Here is a 27,104-nt window from a genome sequence, read left to right as displayed (position 1 = left end):
GACTAATCAAGCAATACTATATGTTATGTTTTAAAGAAATAAGCAGTAAAATCGCTGATTGGTTAAAACGCGGTTTAGCTTAAATGAAACGCCAAAAATAAACTGCTGTGTGGAAAGGTTTCCCGCCTAAATAGAAATATATAAATAGGACAACGGATTAGCCGTTGCCCTTGTTGGGAGTTGATTGTTGTGGAGAGCGTTTCAGAAGACTAGATGAATAAAAGACCAATTGAAATAGTCTCCTAGCACTGATTTAACAGTGGCGACGAGGAGGTCGAACTCCCACCGAAGCAACCATGAGCTCCGTCATGGCTCAAGCACTTGCGTTCTACAACCCGGACACAGAACCGTGGACGTCCTACATGGCAAAATTCCGCATTTTCCTACAAGCAAGTAATCTCCATGATGCCAACGACGATAGAAAGCGAGCGATTTTTCTAAATTACTGTGGCCCAACAATTTGCAGCCTAGACTCTACGCTGGTCGACCCAGACACCTTAGAAACCGTCGCCTGGGCCACTCTTCAAGCAAAACCCGCCGCCCATTTCCAATCTACCATGCCGATCCGGGTCTACCACCACCAATTTGCACTCATGCGACAAGCCGAAGCCGAATTGACAAATGATTTTCCCATCCGCCTACGAACCATCCTGGCTAAATGCAAATTCAAGGACCCTGAAGAACAATTGGTTGACCGGGTAATCTTCGGTATGAGAAACATCACACTACAAAAGAAATACCTGGTAGACGAAGATGCTACACTTCAAGACGTCCTTAAAGCAGTGAAAGCTTCAGAAATTTCCGAGACTTCAGCAGCTGAAATCAACCGATCTACCCCCTGTGTAAACCACATACTGGACGAAAAGGACTGGTCTACATACTCTGACGACGCCAGACCACATGCCCCACAGCCAGATGAGGATTCCTGCCTCCAGATCCACCGAACATCTGACCGAGACGCCAGAGACCCACAATGACCCAACAGATGTGCCGGCTGCAATGGAAACCACCCGTTTCCACTGCCACTTCAAGGACGCCTACTGCCGTCGATGCCAAAGACGAGGGCATATCGCCGAGGCCTGCCGTGCTGTTTTTTTGCCCATCGACCCACCAACGCCGAGCCCTCGACCTTTTGACGCATCGAGAAACCGATGACCACCTTTTTCCCGAAGAGGTAATTGCCCTTCGTCTATTAACGCAAACTCTTCCATGCCCAAAAACAAAATTTTTGTCTCACTCCTCATAAACGGGTTACTATGCGAAATAGAACTGGACACAGGCTCCAAGCATTCCATAATGCCTTGGCATAAACTGAGACTTTATATGCCCTCTGTACAGAAATCTATGTTAGAACCATGGAATGCAAACTTAACTGATTTTCAAGGTCGAAGCATTCCTATTTTGGGTTGCCTGAACGTCCCCATTGTATTTAAAGGGTTTAAGGGGTCTCTCCCTGTTGTTATAGTAGATGGGCCAAAGCACACTTTGCTTGGCCTGAAATGGTTAAACCCTCTAGGTATTGCTATATCAGGACTGCATAAGGTGTGTGACAATGTTTGTGACTCTAATGATTTAATACGTGAATTTCCCGAGGTTTTTTCAAATGACCTAGGGCGGTACAAGGAAAATCCTATCTCCTTCAACCTTGACCCAAGCATTGCCCCCATCTGGTTAAAACCTCGGCGTGTGCCCATTCCATTATTGCCCAAGGTTGATGAACAAATTGACAAGCTGCTAGCACAAGGCATTTTGATCCCCACAGATCACACTTGCTGGGAAACCTGTTACCCCTGGAGGCCAGCGAAGATCCGGCTGCATCAACGCAAACAGGCCAGCAGATAACCAACCAGAGCGGAGCAGAACAAACGCCAGCCATCCAGGGAGGTAGCTCTCTGGAAAATTAACTGCGCAGGTCACAATGAGCATCGAAGCCACCAATCAGGTTATAAGACTAAGTCACTTGGATAAATACCTTAATACAAGAATGACCAAGCTAAAAGGGGAGGGATGTTATGTTTGAAAGAAATAAGCAGTAAAATCGCTGATTGGTTAAAAAGCGGCTTAGCTTAAATGAACCACCAAAAATAAACTGTTGTCTGGAAATGTTTCCCGCCTAAATAGAAATGTATAAATAGGGCAACGGATTAGCCGTTGCCCTTGTTGGGAGTTGATTGTTGTGGAGAGCGTTTTGGAAGACTAGATGAATAAAAGACCATGTTGAATTGAAATAGACTCCTAGCACTGATTTAACACTATAGGTTCTGAAAACCTGAAGTATATAAAATTCTCATCTCAATGCATTGAGAAAACATGACTTCCTTCCCATGCCTCTTAAATTCCTGTATTTTACTTATTTTAAAGGTTTTTCTCAGTGTCTGAATTTCAATGTTTTCTCATAAAAGTGGCTATAGATTTTATATAATTGGTTTTCCTCCTTCAGGCTAGGATGAAAGAGCAAAGCAGCAGTAAAACTGAGACTAACTTTGCATTTGCATTTACCTAAAATGTATGTTTTAATGGTCTGCTAGTGTTACTCTTATTATGGTACTAGCTATATAAAACTCCGATTTTACTATTTCTGGTAGATATCCATTTATAAAGTAATGAGATGGATATGAAAGAATAGAATGTCTTTTAAGCATGCCAGCAGACTGCTTAATAAGGGTTTGCTAATTGCCATTCTCTGTTACAGGTTAAATAAAGGTGTTTTTTTTAATGAAATAATGTAAATGTTGGATTCAGTTTTACAGCACATAGTCTACATCCCAGTTATTTCCAGAAAAGGTTCGGAACACTTGTATAGGTCAGTAGCCATCCATCTGGACTAGAGGTCTTAAGGCAGTTTTTTGTCCAAACTATGTGTAAAATTGTCCAGTATGATAATACTTGGACTTATTTCAGCCTTATGACTGGATTAGCTAATGCTACCTTACTGTAAAGTTACATTAAAATTTTTTGCAAGTCTGAAAGCATAGTTCTCATCCTGCCTCCTTTACACATCTGAGCCTTTTGTTCCATTCACTAGTAACTCTGGACTCATTCTCCTGAGGTCATTCCCACATGCCATTACACCTTGCTACATTCCCATTAAAGTTTGACCCAGTTCCTGGAGGCTAGGAAGGTCTGAATGGGAAGGATCAAACCCAAGTTTTGGCTGGGGTATTTGAACCACCCAGTCCCAGATGTGAAATGGTATTTAACAGAGTCTGTACCACTGTTTTCCTACTCTGATTTGGTTTGGTGAAGCAGAATATCAGAAGAATTACATTTAATTAGTGTAAGTCAACTTCATCAAAGTCCATAGAAAGATGCCATTGCAACAGGGACTCACTATTTTATTTTACATTTGTTTATTTTTTTAATCAATTTACATCATGTCCTTCTACTCATAGGGCTCTCCAAGTTGTTATGTTCCTATGATATGTATAATTGTCATCAGCTGGAGATACATGCTAAAAAGAACTAGTTCTTTTTTCAACTTGGAAAGAAAAATAATATAAAAATATTATATTATGGAAGAAAATATAACTATCTGCTATGTATGGGTAAATATTGGAAAAATATTTAAAAACACGTCTGCCACCACTTAGAAACAAAGTAATAACCAGAAGCCAGCATGGGTTTGTTAAGAACAAATCATGCCAAACCAATTTCATTTCATTGTTCAACCCTGTGACCAAAGTAATAGACCAGCGAAATACAGTGGACATAATATACTTGGACTTCAGCAAAGCGTTTGACAAAGTAGACCACAACCTACTTTGAGCCCAATCTGCTTGCTGCTAACTGGCTAGTTTGAATGAGCACCTTACGATTCAACATGACAGCTAATCAACAAGGGCCTTGTAGTTCAGCCCAATGAGACAAAGGAAGCAACCTCCCCTTTGATTGGCTGCTGTTGCTGCTGCCTCAAAACCTGAAAACGGGAGGCTGCTATGGCCTCTCAGTCCAGGCCTTTTCTACTACCAGAGACCTGCTGGCCACATGGCCCCAGTGGAAGTCTTTTACTTAGGAGCTGGTGAAAATGTTTCTTTAGATTTCATGTTCTTATAGCTTCACCATCATCTGAATAAAACAGTTTGGCTTTTCTGCCAGTAGGTCAGCCTCCACTGGACCTCTGGACATCTTCAAAAAAGTACAATCTTCAAAAAATAAGTAATAAAGTAAATGGCATGATTAACATTTCCATTATTTTCAGTGGGAAGGAAAGGTAATTAAGTTAGCATGAATGTAATCTATTAAAGGTTATGTTTTTGTAGTAAATAGGTATCAGTAATAATTATATCTTTATAGCAACAACAACAAAAAAGATAAGTACAGTGATACCTCTACTTAAGAACTTAATTCATTCTGTAACCAGGTTCTTAAGTAGAAAGGTTTGTAAGTAGAAGCAATTTTTCCCATAGGAATCAATGTAAAAGCAAATAATGCGTGCAAACCCATTAGGAAAAAAATAAAAGCTCGGAATTTGGGTGGGAGGAGAAGGAGGAGAAAGAGGAGGAGGAGGACAGTTGCTGCCCAGAGTGTGTTGTGGTTGGCTCTGGCCCAGCTCCTGGCCCAGGGAATGGGGAAAGTGGATGCAGGGGAAAATTCAACGTCACAGAATTATGCGTAGAAGAGACCAAGTAAGAACATATTACAGGAAATAAGGGAGGCCACCTGTGTTTGGGTGGGGCTCCAGTAATTAGGGCTGCTACTATAAATAACAGCATGTGGGTTTGGTCATTGTGGAAGAATATCTGTTGCAGTTTCGTCAGGAATCTTTGTTGCTTTTTCATGCCTTTGAAACCAAAGCAGAGCAGCGTGCATGTGTGTCTCCCTTCGTTGGAAGAAGAAGGATGTGAAGTTTCTCCCCAGCTGCGGGCTAAGTACGTAATGACTGCTTAAGGGAAATTGTACAGACTATCTGGTTGTTTTGGGAAGAGTGCTCTTTACAATACAAAAAGAGTGCTTAGTTTATTTTGACTTTTGTGATAAAGAACATTGTTTTGAATTTTCAAACGTGTGTGTGTCTGAAATTTGTATCCTTGAATTTTCGGGAGGCTCCTATCAGAGAGCCTGACAGAACAGAGTGAAGGGAGCGTTTCTTTTCTCTGGGTGCTGGCAGAGGTTTATTCCCTCTCCAAGCGCCCACTGAAAGGAAAATACTTCATTCGCTCTGGGCTACCAAAGCCTCCTTAAGCACCACCGAAAGGCTCCTCTGGCAGCCCAGAAAAGCCTGAGATGGACGTGATTAAAGAGGGAATGGTAGGAAACTGGCCGGGCCTTTGTGCCGCTCTCAAATTTCCTGGGAAATGTTTCTGGGCTCGGGTTCTTAAGTAGAAAATGGTTCTTAAGTAGAGGCAAAAAAGTCTTGAACACCCGGTTCTTATCTAGAAACATTCTTAAGTAGAGGCATTCTTAAGTAGAGGTACCACTGTATTCCATGGGAAATGGGATGGGAAGGAATAAGTGGAATGCTAGCAAAGTAGGCCCAGCCTGTGGAGATCCAGTAGGGAAGGATGGGGTGGGGGAAGTAATTGTGGGGGACCCCAGGGGAGCATGATTGGTGGAGGGCTTGCATGGTCTGCAAGCGATGGAGGAAGAGTAAGTCTGAATCCGACCGAACACTTGTAAGAGCTTTTATTAAGACCTACAAAGTGGCGCTCAAGGCGGCAAGATGTGTGTACTATGCTGCCTTGATTGCATCAGCAGAATCCCGCCCAGCCGCTCTGTTTAGGGTGACCCGCTCCCTTCTAAATCAGGGGGGAATTGGGGAGCCCTTACAGGGTAGTGCCGAGGAATTTAACTCGTTTTTCACTGATAAAGTCGCTCGGATCCGGGCTGATCTCGACTCCAATTGCATAGCAGTATTGGCTGACAATGAGTCAGTCGAGGTGACTGGGGCTAAACGTCTTTGTCCATCAGTCTGGGAGGAGTTTGACTTGGTGACACCTGATGAAGTGGAAAAGGCCATTGGAGCTGTGAGTCTACTGGATCCGTGTCCTTCTTGGTTGGTTTCGGCCAGCCGAGGGGTGACACGGAGATGGGCCCAGGAGATTGTCAATGGCTCCTTGGGGAGGGGGTCCTTTCTGGCCCTTTATAAGGAGGCACTTGTGTGCCCCCTCCTCAAGAAGCCTTCCCTGGACCCAGCTGTGTTTAATAACTAACGTCCAGTCTCCAACCTACCCTTTATGGGGCAGGTTGTTGAGAAGGTGGTGGCGCTCCAACTCCAGCGGTCCTTGGAAGAAGCCGATTATCTAGGTCCTCAACAGTCTGGATTCAGGCCCGGCTACAGCACAGAAACTGCTTTGGTCGCGTTGATGGATGATCTCTGGCGGGCCTGGGACAGGGGCTTGTCCTCTGTCCTGGTGCTTCTTGACCTCTCAGCGGCTTTTGATATCATCGACCATGGTATCCTTCTGTGCCAGCTGAAGGGGTTGGGAGTGGGAGGCACTGTTCTTCAGTGGTTCTCCTCCTATCTCTCCGGTCGGTCGCAGTCGGTGTTAGTGGGGGGTCAGAGGTCGACCTCTAGGTCTCTCCTTTGTGGGGTGCCTCAGGGGTCGGTCCTCTCCCCCCTGCTATTTAATATCTACATGAAACCGCTGGGTGAGATCATCCAAGGGCATGGGGTGAGGTATCATCAATACGCCAATGATACCCAGCTATACATCTCCACCCCATGTCCAGTCAACGAAGCAGTGGAAGTGATGTGCCGGTGCCTGGAGGATGTTTGGGCCTGGATGAGTGTCAACAAACTTAAGCTCAACCCAGACAAGACGGAGTGGCTGTGGGTCTTACCTCCCAAGGACAATTCCATCTGTCCGTCCATTACCCTAGGGTGAGAATCACTGGCCCCTTCAGAGAAGGTTCACAACTTGGGCGTCCTCCTCAATCCACAGCTCACATTAGAGAAACATCTTTCAGCTGTGGCGAGGGGGGCGTTTGCCCAGGTTTGCCTTGTGCACCAGTTGCGACCCTACTTGGACCGGGAGTCACTGCTCACAGTCCCTCATGCCCTCATCACCTCGAAACTCGACTACTGTAATGCTCTCTACATGGGGCTACCTTTGAAAAATGTTCGGAAACTTCAGATCGTGCAGAATGCAGCTGCGAGAGCAATCATGGGCTTTCCCAAATATGCCCACGTTACACCAACACTCCGCAGTCTGCATTGGTTGCCGATCAGTTTCCGATCACAATTCAAAGTGATGGTTATGACCTATAAAGCCCTTCATGGCACCGGACCAGATTATCTCAGGGACCACCTTCTGCTGCACGAATCCCAGCGACCAGTTAGGTCCCACAGAGTGGATCTTCTCCGGGTCCCGTCAACTAAAGAATGTCGCTTGGTGGGACCCAGGGGAAGAGCCTTCTCTGTGGCGGCCCCGGCCCTCTGGAACCAACTCCCCCCAAAGATTAGAATTGCCCCCACCCTCCTTGCCTTTCGCAAACTCCTTAAAACCCACCTCTGCCATCAGGCATGGGGGAATTGAGACCCTCTTCTCCCTAGGCCTTTACAATTCTATGCATGGTATGTATGTATGTATGTTTGGTTTTTTATATTAATGGGTTTTTAATTGTTTCTAACATCAGACTACTATTGTACACTGCTTTATTGTTGCTGTTAGCCGCCCCGAGTCTCCGGAGAGGGGCGGCATACAAATCCAATAAATAAATAAATAAATAAATCATAAGGATGACGTCCAGGTTGTAGTCTTGTTTCTTTAGCAAGCACTGCTCAACTGTCATGTAGTCAGTTGGAGTCATTGTGGGTCCAGGTGTTTCAGAGATCCCTAGCTGAGGGATGCTTTTCTGACCGTAAGTCTCCAAGGAGGGGAGACCGACAGGCTCTTCAAGTCTGTGAACCAAGTGTGAAGCCTGCACAGCCAGTGTGGAAGCTAGAAAAATCACTTCCACCCTTTGTTCCAGGATCTTCTGAATCACCAGTGGAAGGATGGCCAGAGGGGGAAAGGCCTAGAGGAGACCTAGGGGCCACTGATGGTGCAGCGCATTCACTCTCTCTGGTCCCAGCAATGAAAACCTTGAGAAGCTGTGCATTTTCCTGCGTTGCAAACAGGTCCAGCAGAGATTTTTCGAAGCGACTTCTTATGTCTTGAAAGAGGTCTGGATATAGATGCCACTCTGGTAGATCCAGTTCTGTCTGACTTAGCTAATCCACTTGCGTATTGGAAGCCCCTGAGATATAGTCCGCTGTCAGGGATAGAAAATGGGTCTCAGCCCACCATCCCAGCTTCAGTGCTTCCTCTAGGACAGTGATGGTGAACCTTTTTTCCCTCGAGTGCCAAAAGAGCGTGGGTGTGTGCTATCGCGCATGCCTGAGTGCCCACACCCATAATTCAATGGCTGGGGAGGGCAAAAACATTTCCTCTGCCCCCAGAGGCCCCCTGGTGGCAAGAAACGACCTGTTTCCCAACTTCTGGTGGGCCCAGTAGCCTCGTGTTTCACCCTCCGCAGGCTCAAAGGCTTCCTTGGAGGGTAAAAACGCCCTCTCCCATCCTCCCGGAGGCTCTCTAAAAAATACCCTCCAGAACCTCTGTGTGAGCCAAAAATCAGCTGGCTGGTACACATATGCACATTGTAGCTGAGCTAGGGTACCAGATCGTGTGTCAGCAGATATGGCTCTGCGTGCCCCCTGTGGCACCCGTGCCATACGTTTGCCATCACTGCTCTAGGTTGTCTTCAATTGAGTCCCCCCTTGACGTTAGACATGCGCCTTGTCTGTGAGAACCAGCATATACTGTCCTCTCAGACTGTCCTGAAATTCAGCGGGGACCAGGGACACCACTCTCAGCTCCAGCCAATTGATGGATTTCCCCACTTTCACTGGGGACCACCGACCTTGTGCCATTTGGCCCTGGGAGTGGGCCCTCCCCCATCCTGCCAGGCTTGTGTCTGTTGTGACTTTCATCCTGAATGGCTTTAGGAAACTGCACCCCTCTGAGATCACCTGGGAGCGCCATCACTGGAAGGAGCAGAGCACCACAGAGGGAACCTGAATTCTTGAGTTTGAGAAACTGCGGCCCATCTTCTGAAAGGGTAAAAGGAACCATTGGAGTTCCTGGCATGAAGATGGGCCAAGGAAGTGATGGAGATACAAAATATCATCTTCATCAGGAGGGTGGAAATAGTTCGATGGTCACCTTCCGATCATGCAGGACTTGAGTCTGAACTGGTTAGAACTTGAATGAAGATTATGATGTCAAGGTTCCAGATAGCATCCAAATTTAAATCAGAGTATTCCTCAAAGTTCCAATTTATTGCCAGAGCCATTTGGCACCTATACCCAGTTGAAAATTCACATTCCTTGCCCCCCGCCCCCCAAACAAGTCATGTTGCCCACTCAGGTTGTGCCAGCATGGCAACTCTTCCTTCCGCTTCTGCCCAGGTGGTGGACAAAGGATGGCCTTGAACCTCTCGAAAGAATGCTTTGTGGCTGCATCTGCTCTCTTATGAAAATCACCCCTCCGAAATGCCCATAAACATCAGGCCTTCTACTGATAGTGTGGCAAGCCATTAATTTATTTTCCAACTTCTACACCAGCTTGACATATCAGGGTCAAGACAATTTGAAAAAAATCTAAAAAACATAATAAGCTATTTATATCTGTTGCCCAGAAAAGAGTATGCAGGCACCCATGTAATCACTAGGAATGGAACTTAATTCAAGGGAGTTTTTAACCTTATCTCCATTTCTTGTTCTTTTTAATGTAGCTACCGTAAGCTGTATAAATACAACCATGTTATATCAAATCAATTATTTCAAAATCAGACAAAAAACATGGTGCCTGAATGTTTGAGTTTGCTGGATTTTTAAAAATCTAGTCCCAGCAGATAAATTTTTAAAAATAAATTAAAGCTAATTTTAAAGGACATATGTATGGCTGTTTTCAGAACAATCTACATAGGTTCATTTGTTTGGATGACAAGACCAAAAATCCAAAAATCTACTCAAAGAAAAATTTGCCCCTTCATTCCATTAGAGAAAGAATGGCGAGTATCTCTCTTAGTTCGAACTGAAAACGATTTAATCTTAAAGTTTAAGGATTATCTACCTCTAAAGAACCAATTGCTTATATTTCTATAGGTGAAACTCAAAAAATTAGAATATTTTGCAAAAGTTCATTTATTTCAGAAATGCAACTTAAAAGGTGAAACTAATATATGAGAGAGACTTATTACATGCAAAGTAAGATAGTTCAAGCCGTGATTTGTTATAATTGTGATGATTATGGGTTCAGCTCATGAACACTCTAAATCCGCCATCTCAGAAAATTAGAATATTATATGCAATCAATAAAACAAGAATTGTACATAGAACAATATCAGATCTCTGAAAAGTATAAGAATGCATAATCAGTTTTATTTATTTATTTATTTTGTCCAATACAAATTGAAAGTTAAACAGAATATAAACATGTAGTAGTAAATTATCAGGGAAAGGATAGAAGAAAAGGTATGAGAATAGAATACGTCAATGAAGAGTAGAGTGGTTAATATTAAGTTTGCACCTGTTGCGTGCTCTTGTGTTATTGCGGTTGAAGCTGAAGTAGTCGTTGACAGGCAGGATGTTGCAGCATATGATCTTGTGGGCAATACTTAGATCATGTTTGAGGTGTCGTAGTTCTATGCTTTCTAGATCCAGGATTGTAAATCTAGTTTTGTAGGGTATTCTGTTTCAAGTGGTGGAGTGAAGGGCTCTTCTGGTGAAGTAATGTTGGACATTTTCGAGGGTGTTAATGTTCGAAATGTAATGTGGGTTCCAGACAGATGAGCTGTATTCAAGGATGGGTCTGGTGATAGTTTTGTAAGCTGTGGTGAGTAGTGTGAGATTGCTGGAGCAGAAGCTACGTAGGATCAGGTTGACAATTGTAGATGTTTGGCACTTAAGTCGTTTGATATTAGTATTCCAAGGTCTTTTACTGAGTGGGGGTTGTTTGTGAGATTTTGTTTATTTAGTTTGTATACGAGGTTTGGATTCTTTTTGCCGATGTGGAGAACAGAGCATTTGCTAGATGATATTTGAAGTTGCCAAGTATTAGACCAATCTGAGACAAAGTCAAGGTCTTTTTGGAGAATAGCTGTGTTGTCTGTGGTATTGAAGAGTTTTACATCGTCGGCGAAAAGAACACAGTTGCTTGTGATATGATTGCAGAGGTCGTTGATGTAGAGAATGAAATTGTAGGTCCTAGTACACTGCTTTGGGGAACGCCACTTTTAACAGGGACGGGGGTGGAAATGGTGCTTCCAATTTTGACACCTTGTTGTCTGTTTGACAGGAATGCTGTAATCCAGCTGTGGAGGAATCCTGAGATGCCATAGGATTTAAGTTTTAGGAGTAGTTTGTCATGGACCACTGAATCAAAGGCTTTGCAGAAGTCGATATAAATTGCATCAATGGATTTTCCTTGATCTATGTGGGTAGTCCATATGCTTTTGCAGTGAAGTAGTTGTAGGTTGCAGGATAATTTCCTTCTGAATCCAAATTGTTTGTTAGAGTAGGTTATTAGATTCTAAGTGAACAGTAATCGATTGATTTATAATTGACTCCATGACTTTACATGAGATGCAGCATAGTGATATTGGTCTGTAGTTATGAATGAGAGAAGGATCTCCTTTTTTGAAGATGGGGATCACTAGTGCTTTTAACCATAGCTTGGGAAGTGTGCTGGTCCTGAAGGATTTTTGGAATATAATGCTTAGAGGTTCGGCTATAGCAGAAAGCTTTTTTAGGAAGTATGCAGAAAGACCGACAGGTCCAACTGATAGGGAAGGTTTGAGGTCTCGTATTGCTTTCTTAACGCGGTCTACAGTGAAGTCAATTTGGGTTTGGTCGTTGAGTGGGTTAGAGGTGCGATTTGTGAAGATGGGGGATGAGCCGTTACTGTTAACAAAGACAGAGCCAAAGAAAGAGTTGAAGAGGTTGGCTTTGGATGGATCATCATGGTATTCTTTGTTGTTGGGTCCAACGAGAGGTGGGATAGGTCTAGAGTCTTTGAGTTTGTTGTTGACGAAGTTGTAGAAGGCTCGGTTAGATTTCGTGCGAAGGAGGTTTTCCTCTTGTTTGCTGTGATAGTTGAGACATTCTGCTTTTATTTGCTTTTATATGCTTTTGTAGCGGCTTTTGAAGTTGGTTACTTGGCCTTTTTTGTTTTTACGCCAGAGAGATCTTTTTTTTCTTTTGTAGTTTCCTTATTGAGACAGGTAAATTATTTTTCCTTTTACGTTTGATTGATGTTAGTGGTACATGTAGTCTGAAAAGTTTTTTAATTTGGAGTAAGGATGTTTTGTAGAGATCATCAATAGTGTTGCAGTTTGAAAATAAAGTTTGCCAGTTAAGAATTGAGAGATTGGCATCTATGAGTTCATAGTTCGCTTTCCTGAAATTGTACTTAGCTGTCTTGTTATTCAGATGGGTGTTAGGTTGGTATAGATTGAGATTGAAGTTAATCATTCTATGATCGCTGTTGGAAAAGGGTTCCTTTACATGCAGTCGATAGATAGCGCTTTTGGGGTCAAGACAGTTGTTGAGGTCAAGACAGTTGTTGAGTCTAGTATTGTTTGATACTAATTGGTCAAGTCCCAGGCTGGTGACAGCGTTGAATAAGATTGAGTGCATGCTGCATTCATTTAGGGTCCACTTGATGTGTGGTAGGTTGAGATCACCAAGGAAGATAATGGGGTAGGAGCAGGAGGTTGCCCACATTAGTAGTGAAGCTAATTTGGTTGCATGAGTAATGTCGTAGTCAGGAGCTCGGTAGCATAGTAGGAAGTGGAGTGTGGTATTCAGGGAAAGATCACATATAATGGTTTCAAGGAGGATAAGATCATGTGCAATTTGGATGTTTTTTAGATTGAGTGTTTTTTTATAGAATATAGCTACACCGCCTCCTCTGCAGGATTCTCAGTCAGATTGGAAAACAAGGTAGTTATTTGATGTGATGATGGAGTCAGGATAGGATGAATTTAGCCATGTTTCACAGACAAAAATTAGGTCAAATATGTTGGTGTCTAGTAATAGGAGGAATTCAGACAACCTTTTGGTTATACTTCTTGCGTTGATCAATTTAAGATTGATTTTGGGTTCTGGATTGAAATAAGGCTGAGTTGGATTGAAATTGGATTGCCTTAAGGTAGTAAGGAGGGGCGCTTCCCTATTCATGGTTGGAAGTGTTAGGGATGTCCGTTTGCTGATGAGGAATTGTAGGGATAGAAGTGGGGGATGGCTGGAAGATGAAGGGAGGGTTGTGGGTCTTGGTTTTGATGCATTCAGTGCGGTAATCTATGTATACCAGTGCAGTAATCTATGTATTACTAAGATCTTGACGTCTCTTAAGTTCAGCCCGAAGTTCATGAGAGTGGGTGCGTTGAAGTAGAGATAGATCTGATCTGGATCTAAGTTTGCTGTAGTTGGTGTTATTTCTGGCTATGGAGTTCATAGTCTTGATGAACTGTTGTTTGGTAGTTTCACTTTTACAAACAACTCTACAGAATTGGGGAACCATTGATCCATCACTGTACCTAATTACAGTACCATTTCTAGTAACCTCTAAGATGTCATCAGGGATAATTGTTTGAGGATGCTGGCTGCGAATGATGTTACGTATATTTGCTAGATGAGATTCCCCATTTTCCTTGAAGCCAAATAGGATGGCATTCTGTCGCTTTCGTTCACTCTCCATGGCATCTTTAACGATGGTGGAGATGTCAGCACTTGGGTTTGGAGATAGCGGTTGCAGAGGCCTTGGTGGAGTATAAACTAGTGGTGGTGGTTTGGGCTCCTTTTCAGCAATTACTGACTCAATGTGGCGTGGCATGGAAGCTATCAGTCTGTGGCACTGCTGAGATATTATGGAAGACCAGGATGCTTCAATAGCAGCCTTCAGCTCTTGATCCCATGTCTCTCATCTTTATCCTGTGAATGCCCCATAGATTCTCTATGGGGTTCAGGTCAGGCAAGTTTGCTGGCCAATCAAGCACAGTAATCCCATGGTCATTGAAGCAGGTTTTTGGCAGTGTGGGCAGGTGTCAAGTCCTGCTGGAAATGAAGTCAGCATCCCCACAGCTCGTCTGTGGAAGGAAATGTGAAATGCTCCAAAATCTCCTGGTAGACAGCTGCATTGACTCTGGACTTAAGGAAACACAGTGGACCAACACCAGCAGATGGCATGGCTCCCCAAATCAACACAGACTATGGAAACCTCACATTGGATTTCAAGCATCTTGCAGTGTGTGTCTCTCCCATTCTTCCTCCATACTCTGGGTCCTTGGTTTCCAAATGAGATGAAAAAGTTGCCCTCATCAGAAAAGAGGTCTGCTTTTCTTTAGCCCAGGTAAGATATTTCTGACATTGTTTGTTGTTTAGGAATGGCTTGACAATAGGAATACAACATTTGAAACCCTTGTCCAGGATCCATCTGTGTGTGGTGGCACTTGTGGCACTGACACCAGCCTCAGTCCACTCCTTGTGGAAGTCCCCAACATTTTTGAATGCAGTCATCCCTGCTGTTTGTGCACCATTTTCTTCCACACTTTCCCTTTCCACATAACTTTCTATTAATGAGGTTTGATACAGGACTTTGGGAACATCTAACTTTGTTTGCAGTTACATTTTGAGGCTTTCCCTCCTTATGGAGAATGTCAATGATGATTTTCTGCACAACTGTCAGGCCTTTCCCATGATTGTGATTCCTATTGAACCAGACTGAGAGATTATTAGAGTAGAACACTTCAACCCTGGAATATTGTACCTTTTCACAATATTCTAATTTTCTGAGATTTTGGATTTGGGGTTTTCATGAGCTGTATTCCATAATTATCACAATTATGACAAATCACAGCTTGAAATATCTTGCTTTGCATGTAATGAGTCTCTCTCATATATTAGTTTCACCTTATAAGTTGCATGACTGAAATAAATGAACTTTTGCATGATATTCTAATTTTTCGAGTTTCACCTGTAGATACCTTCTACCACTTAAAAATAGGTTGCTAGATGAAGAAGGCACAATGATGCCATTGTGCACAGAACTCAGTTCAACTGATTTCTTGGAAAGAATAAGAGAAACTAGTAAAATTGGGTCAAAGCAGAAGACTTGAGTGGAGAAGATTCTATGTACCAACAATGCCATTTCAAAGTAAAGTAGCATATGATAGGAATAATCTTACAACAGCATTCCACAATCTGATGTCCTTCACGTCTGTTGGACTACACCCTATAGCCATGGTGGCGAATCTATGGCACACAAGTCTGAAGTGCCACACAGAGCCATTTCTTCCAGCATGTGAGCCATCAATCAGCTCAGCTCCATCTTGTATGCATTATGGGTGCCGGCACATGAAGAGAAAAAGGTTAGCCATCACTGCCCTACAGTATCTTCAGCCAGGATATGAAGAGCATAACTGTTGGCTAAGCTAGATGAGAGAACTTTCCGTTCTGAGCGGTGAGAGGATGGTGGAACTGCCGCTCTTCTGAGACTTATGGAAAAAATGCCGAACAATTACTCATTTCAGGCCAGTCTTCTTTGTTGCTGAGCCCTCTGTTTGGGGGTTCAGAGAGTGAATGCTGCCGTTTTTGTGGGTGCCGGGACAACAGTGCCGAGAGACCAGCCGGGAAGATCAGTTGGGAATCAGCTGGGGCTCAGAAGATGGCAGCCGCTCCTAGACGGGGAGGGAAGGAGGCGGAAAGACGCAAACTGAGCCTCTTGGCATGGCACCAGGGAATGGGAGTGACAGATGCCAAGGTGATAGAGGCGATGGGACATAGGAGGAAGGAGCGGAGACTAGAGCGGTGGCTGGGACAAACTTGCTAGTTGAATGGGGCTGAACGGGGCCGAGGACGCCAAGGATGCAGGTCAGTGAGAGCGGCCTGCTGCCGGCATCGGAGGGCGACTGAAGATATCTGAGGAGCCAGGGATACCAGCCAATGAAGGCTGCCAATGCTGCTGGGTGAGGGACAGCAGCCCAAACCCCTGGATGGCACTGGTGGGTGAGAGCTGCCAGTGCCGAAGGGGGGGGGACAAAGAAAATGGGTGGCCAAGAGAGGAAGGAGGCCGAGGCTAGCTGGAGGCCACCATACGGATTGAGGGTGTCAACTGGTGAGAGAATGAAGAGAACAGAACAACCAATGCTGAGGGGGAAGTGAACAAAGTACTGAACTGCCTATGATCATTGAGGCCAATTGACTGGGGATATCATCTAGTATTAGAACTTGCCTGTCATATTCCCCCTCCACCCCCCACTTCCATCTTCTCACTCTTTTTGAATATCATTATTGAAGAACTGTGCCCCTAGTGGAGGATTTTACACACAGCAGATTCAAAGAGTTAAAGAAAGATCTACAGAGGACATTATCTATTTATTGACCTGGAATGGCAAATTGTTTGATGATTTTTCCCATAGAACTGATTTTAGCCTAACTGACTATTACATCATTGTCTCAGACTAATTTTAACAGCTAACCGGTTAACCATTTTAATTTTAATTTTTATATATTTTTTATATTTTATATTTTTAATTAATTCATTGGGGGAGGTAATTTTAGAGATGGATGTTTGGGATCGGATGGAAGGAATGCATGAGTTGAATAGGAATGATATGCATGATTTTTTTTGGTCCACCTGACACTGGAGAGGCAGGAGGGGAGGGGGCACCTATCTCTGGGGTGGCTGAGGGTGAGAACATCCCGGTGCTGCTGCGGAGAGGCAGATATGGTGGGAGCCACGGAGCTAGCCGTTCCAAGGGAAGGAGGGATCGCTGCTTAACAGCGATTCCTTGTTCCGGTTCTGTGAGCTCAACCCAGGGTGCTGGTGACGACTGTAATTCTGGCCCTGGGCTCAGGCTGCTGCTACTCAATGCCAGGTTGGCGGTAAATAAAGCTCTCCTCATCCAGGATTTGATCCTGGATGAGGAGGCCGACCTGGCATGTGTGGCTGAGACCTGGCTGGGCCCAGAGGGAGGAGTTCCTCTCTCTGAAATTTGCCCAGATGGGTTTCAGGTATGGCATCAACCTCGACCCCAGGGAAGGGGGGGGGGAGAATGGTTATTATAGCCAGGGAGAGCCTTTGCCTGCATAGACTCGTTGCTCCAGAGATTGCAGGTTGTGAGTCCCTCCTTGTGAAGTTGGACTTAGGGGTTCAGGTGGGCTTGTTGCTGACATACCTGCCTCCCAGCTGTGTGTCAACAGCCCTGCCTGTGCTGCTGGAGGAGGTAGCCGGGCTGGCGGTAGGATTCCCCAGACTTATTGTCTTGGGGGATTTTAACCTGCCATCGCTCGGCGAAACCTCTGGGTTAGCGCAGGAGTTCATGGCCACCATGACAGCCATGGACCTGACTCAAATAATACAGGGTCCGACTCACGAGGGGGTGCACGCACACAACATGGTATTCCTCTCTGGGCAATTGAGTAATGGTCTGAGACTAAGTGGCTTAGAAGTGTTGCCTTTGTCATGGTCAGACCATTTTCTATTATGGCTTGACTTCCTGGCTCCAATCCTTCCCCGCAGGGAGGCGGAACCGATTAGACATGATGGACCCAGAGGGCTTTCAGAGGGTGCTTGGGGTTATTCCAGAAGCACTCGTCAACACTTCGGCGGAGTCTTTTGCTGAGACCTGGAACAAGGCTGCAGCGGAGGCTCTTGACCGTATTGCACCGTTGCGACCTCTCCGCGGCACTAGACCCCGTAGAGCTCCATGGTTCAACGAGTTCCGGGAGTTGAAACGCCAGAAGAGACATCTAGAGAAGCAATGGAGGAAGAGTAAGTCCAAATCCGATTGAACACTTGTAAGAGCTCATATTAAGACTTACAAAATGGCGCTCAAGGCAGGAAGATGTGCGTATCATGCCGCCTTGATTGCATCACTGGAATCCTGCCCGGCTGCTGTGTTTAGGGTGACCCGCTCCCTTCTTAACCAGGGGGGAGTTGAGGAGCCCTTGCAGAGTAGTGCCAAGGATTTTAACACGTTTTTCGCTGATAAAATCGCTTGGATCCGGGCAGACCTCGACTCCAATTGGATAACAGAGTTGACTGACAATGAGTCAGTCGAGGTGACCGGGGCTCGTACTTGTCCACCTGTCTGGGAAGAGTTTGATCTGGTGACAACTGATGAAGTGGACAAGGCCATTAGAGCTGTGAGTTCTGCCACCTGCTTACTGGATCCGTTTCCCTCCTGGCTGGTCTTGGCCAGCAGGGAGGTGACACGGAGCTGGGTCCAGATTGTCAACGCTTCTTTGAGGAGGGGGTCCTTTCCGGATCCCTACAAGGAGGCACTTGTGCGCCCCCTCCTCAAGAAGCCTTCCCTGGACCCAGCCATTCTTAACAACTATCGGCCAATCTCCAACGTTCCCTTTATGGGGAAGGTTGTTGAGAAGGCGGTGGCGCTCCAACTACAGCGGTTCTTGGAAGAAGCCGATTATCTAGGCCCTCAGCAGTCAGGATTCCGGCCCGGCTACAGCACGGAAACTGCTTTGGTCGCGTTGATGGATGATCTCTGGCGGGCCCGGGACAGGGTTTATCCTCTGTCCTGGTGGTTCTTGACCTCTCAGTGGCTTTCGATACCATCGACCATGGTATCCTTCTGCGCCGGCTGGAGGGGTTGGGAGTGGGAGGCACTGTTCTTCAGTTGTTCTCCTCCTACCTCTCTGGTCGGTCGCAGTCGGTGTTAGTGAGGGGTCAGAGGTCAACTTCTAGGTTACTCTCTTGTGGGATGCCTCAGGGGTTGGTCCTCTCATCCTTGCTATTCAATATCTACATGAAACCGCTGGGTGAGATCATCCAGGGGCATCGGGTGAGGTATCATCAGTATGTTGATGATACCCAGCTGTACATCTCCACCCAACGTCCAGTCAACGAAGCAGTGGAAGTGATGTGCCAGTGCCTGGAGGCTGTTACGGTCTGGATGGGTGTCAACAGACTCAAGCTCAACCCGGATAAGATGGAGTGGCTGTGGGTTCTGCCTCCAAGGACAATTCCATCTGTCCGTCCATAACCCTGTGGGGGGGGGAAATTATTGACCCCCTCAGAGAGGGTCCGCAACTTTGGCGTCCTCCTCAATCCACAGCTCACATTAGAGAACCATCTTTCAGTTGTGGCGAGGGGGACGTTTGCCCATGTTCACCTAGTGCACCAGTTGCGGCCCTATCTGGACCGGGACTCACTGCTCACAGTCATTCATGCCCTCATGAGGTTCGACTACTGTAATGCTCTCTACATGGGGCTACCTTTGAAAAGTGTTCGGAAGCTTCAGATCGTGCAGAATGCGGCTGCGAGAGCTATCGTGGGGCTTCCAAGATCTGCCCACGTTTCACCAACACTCCATGGCCTGCACTGGTTGCCATCAGTTTCCAGTCACAATTCAAAGTGCTGGTAATGAGCTATAAATCCCTACATGCCATCTGACCAGAATACCTCCGGGACCGCCTTCTGCCCCACAAATCCCAGCGGCCAATTAGATCCACAGAGTTGGCCTTCTCTGGGTCCCGTCGACTAAACAATGCCATTTGGCAGGCCCCAAGGGAAGAACCTTCTCTGTGGTGGACCCTCTGGAACTAGCTCCCCCCGGAGATTAGAACTGCACCCACCCTCCTTGCCTTTTGTAAACTTCTTAAAACCCACCTCTGCCGTCAGGCATGGGGGAAATGAGACATTTCCCCCGGGCTCATACAGTTTATACATGGTATGTTTGTGTGTATGTTTGTTTTTAATAATGGGGTTTTTAGTGTTATTTATATTATTAGATTTGTTACATTGTTTTTATTGTTGCTGTGAGCCGCCCCGTGTCTACGGAGAGGGGCGGCATACAAATCTAATAATAATAATAAATAATAATAATAATAATAATAATAATAATAATAATAACCCCCACTGATGTCGTGGTAGTGGGGCTTGTCTGCTTCAATGAAGCTGAGAGCTGTGCCGGTGGTAGTGTAAACTACTGGTAGGTCTAACCTTGCCGGAGTGGTCAAAGCAGAGGAGCCAGACTAAACGTACCTAACCCATTTAAACTAATGGAGAGACAAAACAAAAAGAAGTCCGTCCATACTGGCTCAGTCGTCACCCAGGATAAAAAGGACCCCGATGGCTGCTGTGGAACCTGGGCAGCCATCGACAAATGAGCTACAGGAAGAAAACAAACAAAGCTTACAAATCAAAAAGCGGCAGAAATTCTCAATGTCAGAGAATTGCACAATCATGAAGTGTTATTACAACTCGGAGCCTGAAAAACATGGATATCAAAGATGGATGTACCAATTATGGAAACAAGAATATGCAGACTCAAAAATAACGGAACTTCGACTGGCCGATCAGCGACGACTCATAATCAGGAACCAAATGTTCAGTGAAGTCGAATTAGAAGAAATACAGAAAATTTGCAAAATAGAAACACCAAAATCTGATCTGGCACCAGTAGAAGCTCCAATAAGATCTGAAGTCACTGCACAATGGGAACCTGATGAAAATTTGGAAAGACAGCAAGAAGATGCAGATGAGACACTTGACACTATGACTCAAAGGCAGCAAGAACTTAAGGACCAAATACTTGCTCATGCAGGGTCCAATGCAGAGCGAAAGGGACTGCCAGCCTTAAAACACATAAGCAAGAAACGACTTGTCCCACTGATGGAAGACATTAACTCTGCACTTGCAACTGTCAGTAAAACTTCAATTGAAGAATTGAATCAGCTTGCCTACAGTACAGCTGTGATAGTAACTGAAGAACTAGGGTTACTGCAACAGAAACCAATCAGAAAACCAACTGGAAAACTAAAATGGAAAATCCGACTAGAACTGAAAATCAAAAGCTTGAGATCAGATGCAAGTAACTTGAAGAACATTAAGAAGCAGAAACTTAACAATCAGAAGATCAAAGACTATTTGACAAAAAAGTACTGGCTTAGTACAAGAAAGATCGAGGAAGCTCTGGAAATTGTAAGGCAGCAGATAACAGTGACAGCCAGGAAAATTGAGTGATATGAAGCTAGGATCACCCAGTACAGGCAGAATCAAACATTTCAATCCAACCAGAGGCAGTTCTACCAGAACCTGCATCAGCAAACAGATAAGAAAATTGAAAAGCCAGTTCTGGAAAGATCTCTGGGAGGTCGAAAAGGACTATAACAGGACTGCTGGGTGGATAAAGGAGTTTGAAAAGGAATTCTCAGGGAGCAATATGCAGCAGCTGACAATAACACCTGAAATGATTGCAGAAAGAGTGAACAGGGTAAAGAACTGGACATCCCCTGGCACTGATAAGTTGCATGGTTTTTGGCTGAAATACCTGACCAGCCTGCATGCAAAAATGGCCGAATTGTTCAACAAAATGCTGCAGACAGGAAATATTAGTGAATTGCTTACAACTGGCAGAACATATTTAATACAGAAAGACGCAGCGAAAGGAGCCATACCAGGAAACTACAGGCCAATAACATGTTTGCCGACCATGCTCAAATTGCTGACAGGTATCATAGCTGACAGAATTCAGGACTACCTAGAAGAAAATGACATCATGCCAGTGGAGCAAAAGGGCAATAAAAGACAAAGTAGAGGTAAGAAAGACCAGTTCCTAATTGATAAAATTATTTAGGAGAACTGTAAGAACAGGAAAACAAACCTATACGTGACCTGGATTGACTACAAGAAAGCCTTTGACTCATTGCCACACAGCTGGATCATAAAATGCCTGGAAGTCATTGGAGTCAATGAAAACATCAGGAAATTCATAGAAAAGGCGATGAAATATTGGAAGACTGAGCTTTTTGTTGGGAATGAAATCTATGGACTGATCAACATCAGAAGAGGCATCTTCCAGGGGGACTCTTTGTCCCCATTGCTATTCATCATCGCTATAATCCCGCTGTCACTCATCCTACAGAAAACAAACCTAGGCTACCAAACTGCTAGGAATTCACCAAAAATTTCACACCTGCTGTACTGTATATGGATGAGCTGAAGTTGTACGGAAAATCAGAAACTGAGATACAGTCACTAACCAACACTGTGCGAATCGTCAGCAATGACATCAGCATGGAGTTTGGCCTGGATAAATGTGCCACAGTGGCATTGAAAAAGGGGGAAATCACTGAAAGTGAGGGCATTGAAATGCCAAATGGTCAAACCATCAAGTGCCATCAGCCAGAAGCCTACAGATACTTGGGCATCTTGCAACTGGATAATATCAAGCATGTCCATGTGAAAACTGTGATCAGCAAAGAGTACATCCAGAGGACCAGAAAAATTTTGAAGAGCAAACTGAATGGTGGCAACACTATCAAGGCTATAAATAAGTGGGCCATACCTGTCATTAGATATACAGCTGGCATAGTGAACTGGACTCAAGCAGAGCTGGACAACCTGGATGGGAAAATCAGAAAATTAATGATGATCCATCATGCACTACACCCACGCAGTGACGTTGACAGGCTCTATTTACCAAGGAAAATAGGCGGCAGAGGACTTTTGCAAGTGAAACAGACAGTAGAAGAAGAGAAGCATTCATTAGCTGACTATGTGAAGGGGAGCAAAGAGTCAGCATTGATGGAGGTCAACAATAGGAAGCTTCTCAAGGTGAAGCAAACTAAGGACCAGTACAGAAAAAATGTAACTGAATGTTGTATGGACAGTTGGCAGAACAAAGCCGAGAGCCATCGTGGGGCTTCCAAGATTCGCCCACGTTTCTGCAACACTCCGCGCGGCCTGCACTGGCTGCCGATCGGTTTCCGGTCACAATTCAAAGTGTTGGTAATGACCTTTAAAGCCCTACATGGCATTGGGCCAGAATACATTGGGAACCGCCTTCTACCGCACGAATCCCAGCGGCCGATAAGGTCCCACAGAGTTTGCCTTCTCCAGGTCCCATCGACCAAACAATGTCGTTTGGTGGGCCCCAGGGGAAGAGCCTTCTCTGTGGCGGCCCCGGCCCTCTGAAACCAACTCCCCCCATAGATTAGAACTGCCCCCACCCTCCTTGTCTTTCGCAAATTACTTAAGACCCACCTTTGTCGCCAGGCATGGGGGAGTTAAGTTATCCTTTCCCCCTAGACTACTACAAGTTATGCATGGTATGTTTGTGTGTATGTTTGTTTGTTTTTTTTTTAAATAATAAGGGTTTTTAAATTGTTTTTATTAATTGGATTGTTCATGTTGTTTTGCCACTGTTGTTAGCCGCCCCGAGTCTGCGGAGAGGGGCGGCATACAAATCCAATAAATAATAATAATAATAAATAATAAAGCATTGCATGGACAGTTTTTGGAGAAGATTGAAGGCAAAGTGGATAAAGAAAAGACCTGGTCATGGCTTACAAGTGGAACACTCAAAAAGGAGACAGAAGGACTAATACTGGTGGCACAAGAACAGGCGATTAGAACAAATGCTGTCAAAGCCAGAGTTGAAAAATCAACAGACAATCCAAAGTGCAGACTCTGTAAAGAAACAGAGGAAACAATCGATCACATACTCAGCTGCTGCAAAAAGATCGCACAGACTGACTACAAGCATAGACATGATGCTGTGGCACAGATGATCCACTGGAACCTGTGCCGGAACTACCATTTACCAGTGGCAAAGAACTGGTGGGATCATAAGCCTGAAAAAGTGGTTGAATATGAGCAAGCAAAACTACTGTGGGACTTCCGACTTCAGACTGTCCGAATTCTGAAGAATAACACACCAGACACTGTGATTGTGGAGAAAAAGAAAGTATGGATCATCGACATCGCAATCCCAGAAGACAGCAGAATTGAGGAGAAGCAGCTAGAGAAATTAGTGAAATACGAAGATCTAATAAGCCAGTGAAAGTGGTCCCAGTGGTACTTGGCATGCTGGGCGCAGTACCAAAGGATCTCAGTGGACATTTGAAAAACATCGGAATTGACAAAATCTCCATCTGTCAATTGCAAAAGGCCGCTTTACTGGGATCGGCAAACATAATTCGCCGCTACATCACACAGTCCTAGGTGCTTGGGAAGCGCCCGACTGGTGAGTTAGTATCAGGCATCAATCAATATAAAAATGTGATACAATTTAAGAAAGAAAGTAGCTCAATTCATACAGAAGCACCTCAGACAGTCAGCTGAAAGTGTGGTTTTTCTGGGCTCTTAAATACTCAGCATACTAATGTGTCTTGGCACAGAACTGGGGATTTTATGTCAAAACTATAAAAACTCAATCTAAAATTATGCCAAATTTATGCATGAGTCCATTTTGACTTCATATTTGAGATAGGCAAGGCCCCATTTAATAAAGACTTAGACACACCCCAGAACCCTTGCATGAGACAAAACTGAGTTTATAGGCTGTTAGAAAATGTTCATAGCTTCATGCAGACTGTTGAAGAGATTGCCAAGGTAGCCTTGAAAACACACTCACATACCCAACACAAAGAGGTCCTACTATATTTCTCAAAGGTTTTCCTGTGCTGACAGCAATTATAAAGTTCAACTGTAATTTCATCCCTTGTTCAGGCAGGACCTTGTCTCACTTTAAACAGGAAATGGGGACTGAGCGAGCAGAACCTGAATATAATGGAAGTCTGTGATGGCAGTGTAGGTAGCACAGCCATCAATATAAATCTATCATAGACATATTCTTGGAAGCAGAACTTACAGATGCTGCAGAGTCAGACCCAACCATTTCTGATGGTGCTAGATTTATGGCCTTTGAAATGTAAGAAGTCTTTGAACCAACACTGCCTTTGAAAATATATAAAACGTGTGCGTGTGAGTGCAGAAGCTGATACCATAATTTATATTGTATTAAAGGATTTCAAACAGAAAAATAGATGGTTTCAATCAGTGTTCCCTCTAATTTTTTTCCGGTGTGGGCGGAAAAGTATAGTGTCTGAGCGGCAGTCCCTTCGGGACTGGGTGGCATAAAACTCTAAATATTTTTTTTTTTTAAAGTGTGGGCGCACGCTATTATGCATGCCCGAGTTCTGACATCCATAATTCGCTACCCCTCCTTTCTCCCTCTTTCTCTCTCCTCCTTCCTCTCTCATCTCTCTTTCCTTTCTCTCCCTCCCTCTTTCTATCCTTTCTATCACTCACTTTCATTCCCTCCCTCCTTCATTTCCTCTTTCTCTCATTCCCTTTTTCTCTCTATCCTTTCTATCTCTCACTCTTTCTTTCTCTCCCTCCCATTCTGTCTCTTTCCTTTCTCTCATTCCCTCTTTCTCTCTATCCTTTCTATCTCTCACTCTTTCCTTCTCTCCCTCCCTTTCTCTCTCTTTCCTTTCTCATTCCCTTTCTCCCTATCCTTTCTATCTCTCACTCTTTCTTTCTCTCTCTCCCTTTCTCTCCCTTTCCTTTCTCATTCCCTCTTTCTCTCTATCATTTCTATCTCTCACTCTTTCTTTGTCTCCCTCCCTTTGTCTCTTTCCTTTCTCTCATTCCCTCTTTCTCTCTATCCTTTCTCTCATTCCCTCTTTCTCTCTATCCTTTCTATCTCTCACTCTTTCTTTCTTTCTCTCCCTCCCTTTCTGTCTCTTTCCTTTCTCTCATTCCCTCTTTGTCCCCTGGGGCTGCCTGCGCCTGCCCTGCACCCCCCACCGCGGAGGGAAAGCATTCGGCATCAGCACCCCCAACCCCCCCTCCATGAGCAGCAAAAGCCTCAGCGGCAGGGCGCGCGGTTTGCCTTTCGGCATCGGCGCCCCACCCTCCAGGAGCAGCAAAAGCCTCAGCGACGGAGCCGAAAGGCAAACGGCGCGCCCCGTCGCTGAGGCTTTTGTTGCTCCTGGAGGGGGCGGATTTTCTCCTCCCCGCCCCCCCGGCAGCCAAACGTCACTGAGGCTTTTGGCATCGGTGCCCCACCCTCCAAGAGCAGCAAAAGCCTCAGCGACGGAGCCGAAAGGCAAACGGCGCGCACTGTCGCTGAGGCTTTTGTTGCTCCTGGAGGGGGGGGGCCGATTTTCTCCTCCCCACCCCCCCGGCAGCCAAACGTCGCTGAGGCTTTTGGCATCGGCGCCCCCCCTCCAGGAACAGCAAAAGCCTCCGCAACGGGGCGCGCCGTTTGCCTTTCAGCATCGGCTCCCCCCCTCCACGAGCAGCAAAAGCCTCAGTGATGGGGCGCGCCGTTTTGCCTTTCTCTCTCCTTCTCCCTCTCTCTCTTTCAGCGAGGGGGCTGCGAGAGCGCTTTCTCCGAGTTCTTCGGGAACGCCTGTCCTGCCTCTACTGCAGCCCCCTTGCTGAAAGCTCGGGAGGAAAGCGCTCCCAGCGAAGGGGCTGCAAGAGGGGTGGGGCGGGCATTCCTGAAGCGCGTGGAGAAAACTCTCTCTCGCAGCCCCCTGGCTGGGAGCGCAGGAAACGGAGGAGGAGAGCGGGTGGATCGGGTGGGTGGGGCGCAGGGCCGAGAGGCCAGGAGCGCAATGGGGCTGGAGGCATGGTGGGGAGGCAGGGGCGGCCACTGCTCCCTTTTCTTTTAGTGCCGGCGCCTCCCCGCCCCCCCCCCCCCGCAGGCTGGCAGGGGAGCCTCCCCCTGCCAGCCTGCGGGGGGGGCGGGGAGTGCGTGCCCGTGGAAAAGGGCGTGCGCGGGGGTATTTGGGGGTGCGCGCCTGCTCACGGGCGCAGCTTACAGAGAACGGTGGTTTCAATGCTACTGTTATAAGATGAAATTGCTTTGTTGTTCATGAAAAGAGACCAGATGAAAACATCATGTATGGATGGATGAAAACAAACAAACAAACAAAAAAACAGATGTTTGCTTGATGCTGTCATTATTTTTCTTAATTGTACCAGCTGAAAACATTATTTATACTATTTGCTCTTATACTGGATTTTTTTTAAATCAGCTTTGCTGTGGTTTTTTAATTTGTTTGGTATTTTCTGTTATCTTTTTATATTTATTATATTTGTCTTTCTTCTTTTGCTTCTGCCCATTTGATTACGTCAAAGAAGCACATGCTCAGCCTGTAACCTGAAAGATGGGGCCTAGGAAACAGGCTTTTTCCATCCAACTTCCTGCCCTCTGAAACACTCCAGTTCCCATGATTGGTTAAAAAGAAACCTGTGTATACTCAGCAGGTTCTCAAGCACATCATGATTATCTTTCCTGGCAAAACCAAGAAACAATTTTAACATGTATAAAAGAAAATATTACATATCATCATACAAGAT

The 27,104-nt window shown here is 45.3% G+C and overlaps 1 protein-coding gene across 7 annotated transcripts in view; it reads right to left on the bottom strand.

Annotated features, from left to right (window-relative positions):
* Positions 1-27,104, bottom strand: part of HMGA2 (high mobility group AT-hook 2) — a 356,638-nt gene that overhangs the window by 167,461 nt on the left and 162,073 nt on the right. Inside the window, exon 4 of one of the 7 annotated variants that reach the window (XM_070755649.1) lies at positions 22,294-22,349. The exons of the other annotated variants lie outside the window; for them this stretch is intronic. Coding sequence (XP_070611750.1) covers positions 22,294-22,349 — 56 coding nt within the window. The remainder of the gene's footprint in view (positions 1-22,293; positions 22,350-27,104) is intronic. 7 annotated transcript variants of the gene reach the window in all.

The sequence above is a fragment of the Erythrolamprus reginae genome, chromosome 6 (assembly GCF_031021105.1).
Source record: "Erythrolamprus reginae isolate rEryReg1 chromosome 6, rEryReg1.hap1, whole genome shotgun sequence".
Taxonomy (NCBI): Eukaryota; Metazoa; Chordata; class Lepidosauria; order Squamata; family Dipsadidae; genus Erythrolamprus; species Erythrolamprus reginae.
The sequence above is the reverse complement of the archived record's forward strand: the minus strand, read 5'-3'. Positions and strand labels throughout refer to the sequence as shown.